The sequence below is a fragment of the Terrapene carolina genome, unplaced genomic scaffold (assembly GCF_002925995.2).
Source record: "Terrapene carolina triunguis isolate 2854851 unplaced genomic scaffold, T_m_triunguis-2.0 Scaffold130, whole genome shotgun sequence".
In the NCBI taxonomy this organism is placed as follows: domain Eukaryota; kingdom Metazoa; phylum Chordata; order Testudines; family Emydidae; genus Terrapene; species Terrapene triunguis.
In genome coordinates this window covers 647741-655978 of record NW_020664481.1, presented here as the reverse complement: position 1 = coordinate 655978, position 8238 = coordinate 647741, and the positions used below count along the sequence as shown (strand labels likewise).

The following is an 8238-nucleotide window of genomic DNA, read 5'->3' as shown; positions in this document are numbered from 1 at the left end:
CCCCCACTGCAGCTCCCGCAGCTCGGCCACTGCCAGAGACCACTCAGCGTGAGCCAAGGTGCCAGGGTCTGGCAGGGTCTCCAGGGGCCCGCTTCCCTCCCCTTGCTGGGATGGGAGACAGCCCTAAACCGCCCCTCCCTCCCCACAGCTCAGGCCCTGTCCTCGCCCTGCCCCCTCGCCCTCTCCTGCCTGGCAAGAGCTGGACCCACAGTGGCTCCCCCGGCCTGAGGAAGGAGAGCTGGAGCTGGGACTCGGCGCTGCTCAGGTCGAAAGAGCCCTGGTGCCCTCGAGCGGCCCGGCAGGGGGCAAAGGGAGCTGTTCCTGAGACAGGAGGCGCGTGCCAGGCTCCTGCAGTGGGGCCCAACCCCCTTTGTTCTTCTCTTTGCCAGCGGGTGGCTCCTACTACATGATCTCGCGCTCTCTGGGGCCCGAGTTCGGAGGGGCCGTGGGGCTGTGCTTCTACCTGGGCACCACCTTCGCGGGAGCCATGTACATCCTGGGCACCATCGAGATCCTTCTGGTGAGTGTGGCTGGGCCCCTCTGAGCTGGCGCTGGGGGAGGCTGTTCCTGCAGCCCCTTGGGTCCGTAACCCAGCAACCTTCTGGCCCAGCACTCCAGCCATGCGCAATGGGGGCAGGGTGGCGCTTCTGTCCCCCCCCAGCACCCGGCTTGGATGGGGACCCCACTGGGTAGAGCCCCGGAGGAGCAGAGGAGAGGCTGGGGGGGACAGGGGACAGGCAGATGGGGTGAGAGCTCCCCAAATCCCCAGAGCCAATACGTGTGGGGGCGTGGGCAGCACGGCTTGTCTCACAGACCCACACACTCTGGGGATGGGGTGGGGGTCGGAACCACAAAACACAACGTCATTTTTTAAAATCTCATGATTTTGGCTCTTGTGAGGTGCTGAGCCTGGCACACGGGGGCTCTGATCCTGGCCGGTCCGGGGGCATGGCTGTAATCACCCTGATCAACGGGGAAAAGTGGGCCAGTGGAGCCGGGGGGTGGGGGCTGTGCTGGGCCAGGCGCTGATGCTGGCTGTGACTCTCTCCCAGGCCTATATCTTCCCCGCCATGGCCATTTTCGAGGGAGAGGATGCCAGCGAGGAGGCCGCGGCCATGCTCAACAACATGCGTGTCTACGGCACCTGCGTGCTCACCTGCATGGCCACGGTGGTGTTCGTCGGGGTCAAGTACGTCAACAAGTTTGCCTTGGTTTTCCTGGGCTGCGTCATCCTCTCCATCCTGGCCATCTACGCTGGGGTCATCAAGTCTGCCATCGACCCCCCCAGCTTCCCGTGAGTAGCAGCGCAGCACCCTCCCGCCTCCCCCGGGCTGCCACAAGGCAGGAGATGGCTCTGGTACATTCTCTGCTTGTGTCCTCTCCCCCCAGGATCTGTTTGCTGGGTAACAGGACGCTGTCGCGCCACGGCTTCGACATCTGTGCCAAGCTGGTGCTGGAAGGGAACGAGACAGTGGGCTCCAAGCTGTGGGAGCTGTTCTGCACCTCCAAATTCCTCAACGCCACCTGTGACGAGTACTTCCTGAGGAACAACGTGACCGAGATCCAGGGCATCCCGGGCGCTGCCAGTGCGCTCATCAAAGGTATGAGCAGCCGCGCGGGGGAGGGAGAGTGGGCAGACCTGGGCTTAGCGCTGGTTCAGGCCCCCCTCCGGCTCCCGAGTGACCTATTGCTTGGTCGCCCCAGAGCCCGGCTCAGCCTCTGGGAAGGAAAAGCCCAGAAGTGGAGCAGCCGGGGGCTGTGGGTCAGGCCTGAGGGGCACCAGCAGAGCTGTGTATGGGTCGGGAGAGGTGCTGGAGATCATGAGAAGTTTGTGCATGTTAGAAACCAGCCCTGCCAGCAGCTGAAAGGTGAGGAAAGCTCATTTCCCACCTTCCAATTGCCTTGGAGCAGGGGGGCTGGGAGGGTGGCTCTGTGGGGCAGCAGGACCTGCCCCCCTAAGTAGGGCACGCTGACGTGCAGGGCTGCTCACCGCTGTGTCTCTTCCTGCCCATTTCAGTGGAGATGTTGTCACTGGTGAGGAAGAACCTTGTCTGGGCTGTAGCTGTCCTAGGAAGGTGCATCTCCCACAGCCATGGGGCGAACCAAGATTCAGTGCCTCTGGGGCTCGCCCTTCGAGCAGACACAGTGCATCGGCTTCCCACAGCCTTTCCAGGGCTGGAGCTGAATGAATTGGCTCTTTGTTTCCTCTTGGCCTGGGGAAGACCTGATATTGATCTGAGGTTCAGAGAGAAGTAATGGCCCCCTTGGTGTTACTTCTCTGCTGCTTTCATATGTAGATTAGCAGAAGCTGTTCTGTACCCAGGCCTCTGGAATGGGGCCAGAGACAGAGGAAGTTCGGGTGAAGTTTGTGGCAGGAGCTGTTTACAATCTGCTTTTCCGGGGTCACTGTTCGTGTGGTGCTGGCACTAGAGGCGGTTGTGGCGCTGCGGCCTGGTTCCAGATGCTTTCAGGAGTTACATTGAGACTTACCCCATTGGGGCACCGGAGTCCGAGGGAAATCCCTGCAGCCATGTCAGAATTGTAAAAGGCTGGAGGATTTTATTCCCGCCGTCAGCCTGCACAGCAGCCTTCCTCCCGCACCCGGCAGCATGGCTGGGGCAAAGCAGCTGGACAATAATAACAACGACAGGAGTCTTTGAACAATCACTTCTGAGCCTGCTCAGCGCAGATCTGCGACTTGTAGCAAAGCCTCTGGCACATCTGTCCCTTGCAGCCGCCCGGCAATCTCCGCGGTGCCCGGGGAGGTGCCAAGGGGCAGGGTGCTGGGCTGGTGCTGTTGGCTGCGTTGAAAACACGGCGCTTGTGTTTTGCCCGGGATTTGGAGTCTGGTTTTGCTGGAAGGCAGCTGCAGCTTGGTTCTCAAGGGAGTGCTGCATTTTCCTTACAGCGCCGGGCTGAATGAACCAGCCTTCCCCTGCAGCCCCCCAGCTTCCAGTGACGCCCTTGGATTGGGCTTCAGGCTTCTCCCTCTGCCCCCGGGAGATGGAAGGGGCCAGCGTGGGGCTCCCTTTGCAGGTCACCGGTTCGGGGACAGGCCTGATAGTCAGCGGGAGAGCCGCCCCTCTTGCTGCAGACCCTTCTGGGCTCAGCTCTGGGGGGTTCCCTGGCCTGGTCACTGGGAGTCAGTCCAGCTGGATGTCAGTCCAGAAGCAGCCCTACACCAAGCTGTGCGCTCAGGCTCGGGAGCTGGTCACAAGCCCTGGTACTACAGCTGTGGCTCTCCCGTGCACGGCTTCTAACCTCGCTCTTCCCTGGGCCTCGGTGCACGTTTGACACAGATCCCAGCTCGCTCTGACTTCCTGTGGCTGGTTCATTACAGCGCAGTCACTGTGCTGCGGTTTGTGCTAGAGGGCGGCCAGGCGGCACTTCTTGGCTGTGTGTCCTGGGAAGTATCATTCGAAGCGACTCTGCGCTGGGCTGGCGCGTGTGACTCTGCTGGGGGAGCGGCAGGGGTGCGTGGGCAGAGCGGAGCCAGGGGAGCTCGGGCACCAGGCTCTGCCAGTGCTCGTGTCTCTCTCCGAAGGCTCACGGGAGGCCAGGCGTGACTAACCTGCTTGGCGCTCTCAGGCGATGGCTGCCATGGCAGATAAGGGGCATTCAATGGACGTCGTTTACTAGATGTTCAGGATGCACTTGAGAAGTGTCCGCAGCTCAGATTACTGGGGCAGGGACAGCCCGTGCCTAGTGGGTAGGACAGAAGGGTCACGAGTGGGCAGCACGCCCAGATTCCTGCAGGGTGGGGTGTTCTCGGGGAGTGGGCAGCAGATGGCAAAGGCTGGCCAGTCCAGGGGAGTCTGGGAGCCCACAGCCAGTGGCCCAGCCTGCGACAGGCCAGATATGGAGAGTTGGTGCCGTGGCCGCTGGCTGCAGGAGGGAGGAGGTGTGGCAGGGCTGGGGACTCTGCAGGGCAGGCATCAGAATGGGTCCCGGTCCTGAGGCAAAGTTCAGGGAGCTGGGCTGGCTCACCCGGAGGGCAGTCCTGGCTGGGGCTGACGCAGGATGACGGCTCAGTGGGGCTGGCAGTCTCTTCCCAGCAATGAAGGGTAGCGACCTGGAACAAGGAGCAGAGACAGCGGGTAAGGGAGGGCAAGCGACCAGGAGGAAGGGCTGAGAGAACCCCCAGTGGGGGCTAGGGCTGGATCAGCCTCTCCTGAAGCTCTGGATTTGGAATCCCTCCCTGGCCCCTCCGTAGGGAATCCAGCAGGGGGACGCCCAGCCAGCCCCTGCAGCATCTTCCAAAGGGCCAGCGCGTGGGCTGTGCGGGGCCTTCTCCCCTGGCCGAGGTGACTCGGGGCACCATGGTGCTGACGCACTACATGTGCTTCTAGAGTGGCAGCACGTAGTCCTGAGCTGGCATCTCCACAGGGGTGTGGAGTGTCTCCCTGTCTTCCAAGGCTCAGCCCCAGCCTCTTGGCTTTGGGATCCGCTGCCATTGGCTGCTCTCCTGTGCAGAGATCCCCGGTGCCTGCATCAGGGCCTGGTCCCGGCCCCCCCATCAGCTGTGTGTGTGGTGACGGGCTGGAGCTGCTGATCTCGGCCAGTGGCCCTGTCCTGGGTCCCTTGTCAGAGTGATGAGACCCTGGCAGCAGCCAGGGAGGGGGTGTCAGGCTCCAGGTACCCTGAATCCCCAGGGCTGTGCTGAGCAGGCCTGCTAAGAGAGGAGTCCCAAGGGGGAGGTCTCCCCAGGGTGCCATCAGGGGTGCTCCCCCAGGCAGGAGGCACTGGGTGCAGGGAGGATGGGTGAGTAACGTGTGGTGGAGGGGAGAATTTGAACTCCTCACACCACCCAGGGGTCTAGATTAACTGCCAGGGACGGGAGCTGGGTGCCACTGCAGACAGCAGTGGAGACCTCTGCTCAGTGCGCAGCTGCAGGCAGAAGAGCTGCACAAGGACCGGGGTGGAGAATAACACGGGGAATGTTCCAGCACCTTTGCATCAATCGATGGTGCGGATCCTGTGGGCAGCGCTGGGCCCCCGTCGCACGCAGCTGGGGGGTCAGGGAAGGGTGACGAGAACGAGCAAGGCTGGAAAAACTGAGTTGTGGGGGGAACTGGCAGAGATTGGGATTGTAACCCTCGAGAGGGTTGGAGCAGAGGGGGCAGGATACCAGTCTATCCAGTCCTGGATGGGGCAGAGCAATGAGAAAGGGGGCATCCATTCTCCCTGTCCCACAGCACAGGCACCAGGGAACGGCCAGTGAAACTGACAGGTGGGAAATTCAAAACTAATGAAGGAAATTCTTATTCACGCATTGTGTAATTAACCTGTGGAACTCGCTGCCACAGGATGTCACCGAGATCCCAAAGGGACTGGATGTGTATATGGAGATCATGAATGTCCAGAGTGATCACAGTTAATGCTGACAAAGCAGTTCACAGGTTAACTGACCTTTGACTATGAGGGTGTGTCCACACGGCAGTGGGGACCGAGTCTCCCAGCTGGGTAGACAGACTTGTGCTAGCAGGGCTTGCAGTAGTGTGCTAATAGTAGCCATGTGGCTGATGTGACACCTGTGGCAGCTCTGGCTAAGCAGCTGGGCCCAAGCCCACCTACTCCCTGGATCCTAGCTCGGGTGAGCCTTCGCTGGGCCGTAACATCTGCACCATTTGTAAAAACAACGCGGAGTCCTTGTGGCACCTTAGAGATTAACAAATTTATTTGGGCATAAGCTTTCGTGGGCTAGAACCCAGATGCATGAAGTGAAACATACAGGAGCAGGTATAAATACATGAAAGGATGGGGGTTGCTTGACCAAGTGTGAGGTCAGGCTAATGAGATAAATCAATTAACAGCAGGATACCAAGGGAGGAAAAATAACTTTTGAAGTGGTAATGAGAGTGGCCCATTACAGACAGTTGACAAGAAGGTGTGAGTAACAGTAGGAGAAATTAGTATTGGGGAAATTAAGTTTAGGTTTTGTAATGACCCAACCACTCCCAGTCTTTATTCAGGCCTAATCTGATGGTGTCCAGTTTGCAAATTAATTCCAGTTCTGCAGCTTCACGTTGGAGTCTGTTTTTGAAGTTTTTTTGTTGATGAATTGCCACTTTTAGGTCTGTTTTCGAGTGACCAGAGAGGTTGAAGTGTTCTCCTCCCGGTTTTTGAACGTTATGATTCCTGATGTCAGATTTGTGTCCATTTATTCTTTTGCGTAGAGATTGTCCGGTTTGGCCAATGTACATGGCAGAGGGGCATTGCTGGCACATGATGGCATATATCACATTGGTTGATATGCAGGTGAACAAGCCCCTGATGGCGTGGCTGATGTGGTTAGGCTCTATGATGGTGTCCCTTGAATAGATATGCGGACAGAGTTGGCAACGGGCTTTGTAGCAGGGTTTGGTTCCTGGGTTGGTGTTTTTGGTGTGTGGTGTGAAGTTGCCGGTGAGTATTTGCTTCAGGTTGGGGGGCTGTCTGTAAGCAAGGACTGGCCTGTCTCCCAAGGTCTGTGAGAGTGAGGGATCGTCCTTCAGAATAGGTTGTAGATCCTTGATGATGTGCGGGAGAAGTTTCAGTTGGGGGCTGAAGGTGACGGCTAGTGGCGTTCTGTTACTTTCTTTGTTGGGCCTGACTTGTAGTAGGTGTTTGTCTCTGTCTGAGGGATAGGAGAAATGCTGTTGTATCTTAGAGCTTGGCTGTAGACAATGGATCGTGTGATGTGGTCTGGATGAAAGCTGGAGGCATGTAGGTAAGTATAGTGGTCAGTAGGTTTCCGGTATAGGGTGGTGTTTATGTGACCATCGCTTATTAGCACTGTAGTGTCTAGGAAGTGGACCGATTGTGTGGACTGGTCTAGGCTGAGGTTGATCTGGCCCCAGGCTGGGAGCTCGCTCCCAGCTGCAGTGTAGGCACATCCTCAGGGGTCAGGCTGAGACCGTCATGGGGGACCGACTGCAGTGTTCTCAGACCCCCCTCTGACATGTCTGTCACGGACTCACAGATCGTGCCCACTCTTGGCCCCGTGCGGTCCGTGGGGGGAACCCCTTTCAGTGCGACAGCCCTTCTTGGGGGTCCACTCTCTCTCAGGGTTAGGCCCCCCCCCACCTCCTGGAGCCGCACCTCTCGGAGCCTTAGCACGTCTGTCTCTCGCCGTGGGCCCCCTCAGGGAGTCCACTCGCTCTGGACCCCCGGGGCCTCCACCCCCCGAAGGTGTTGATGCAACCCTGTTCTCTAGCCCGGAGTGACTCTTAGCCAGCATAAAACAGGAGGGTTTATTGAGAGGTGAACACAGCACAGGAAACTCTCTGACCCTCAGGCTTGGCCTCCCTCAGCCCAGCCCATCCAAGTCTCCCCTGCATCCAGGTGGGCTCTGCCTGCTCCCCCTCTCCAGCCCAGAGCCCCCCTGCTCCCAGCTGGGAATCTGATACCCCCAGCCCCAGGCCCCGCCTCTGTCCATTGTCTTCTCTCCAGGAAAACAGGGTCGTAAACCGGGTCACTGGGCCTCCTCTCCTCTCTTCTGTCCTCTGGCCCGAACCGGCTGGTTAGGTCACAGGTCCTCTCTTTACAGCCCATGGTCCTCCCACTGGCCAGAACCGGCTGCTCAGGTCGTCATGTTACCAGTCGCTGGGGTATTCGTCCTCGAGGCCATCAGCTGGGGTCCCAAGTTCTCTCTCCGGTCCTCTGTAACCACAAACTCCCTCTCCCCTCACCTCGTTAAACCAGTAACCCCCAGGGAAACTGAGTTCCACTCCCTCTGCATGAAAATCCCCCACTTCGTCACAATGTCTGATGGCCATCAGGGCTGAGTCTGTGTGACTGCGTTCCTGAGTGCAGGGATGGAGGGGCGCTGAGCAGGGTGGGGTCTCCTGGGCTGTGTGATGGGCTTGTGGGGATGCCTCACTGCGTCTGTAGCAGGAGCTGGCATGGCAGAGCGCCCTTGGAGCAGGGGTTTCTCCCGTGTGAACACCCAGCCCTCCCCGGCTCTCCCTGCAGAGAATCTCTGGAGCACGTACCTGCCCAAGGGGGTGATTGTGGAGAAGCAGGGGGTGCCCTCGGTGGCCCTCGTGGACCCCGTTATCGACCTGGACCAGCCCTACGTCTTCAGCGACATGACCTCATACTTCACCCTGCTGGTGGGCATCTACTTCCCGTCCGTCACAGGTAGGAGCTGCAGCCGCTGGGTGCCGGGGGCGTGCGCCCGAATGCATGTGTGGGTGTGCACGCCTCTGTGTGCGTGCATCTGTGAGTGCTGGGCCGGCACACGTGTGGGTGTGCCAT

At 59.3% G+C, this 8238-nt stretch overlaps 1 protein-coding gene across 1 annotated transcript in view; it reads left to right on the top strand.

The window, feature by feature from the left end:
• The first annotated feature begins 388 nt into the window (after positions 1-388).
• SLC12A5 (solute carrier family 12 member 5) overlaps positions 389-8238 on the top strand; it is a 40486-nt gene continuing 32636 nt past the window's right edge. Inside the window, exons 1-4 of the mRNA XM_026652721.1 lie at positions 389-520; positions 1053-1294; positions 1390-1601; positions 7954-8121. Of these exons, the coding sequence (XP_026508506.1) occupies positions 407-520; positions 1053-1294; positions 1390-1601; positions 7954-8121 (736 nt within the window). The 5' untranslated portion in view covers positions 389-406. The remainder of the gene's footprint in view (positions 521-1052; positions 1295-1389; positions 1602-7953; positions 8122-8238) is intronic.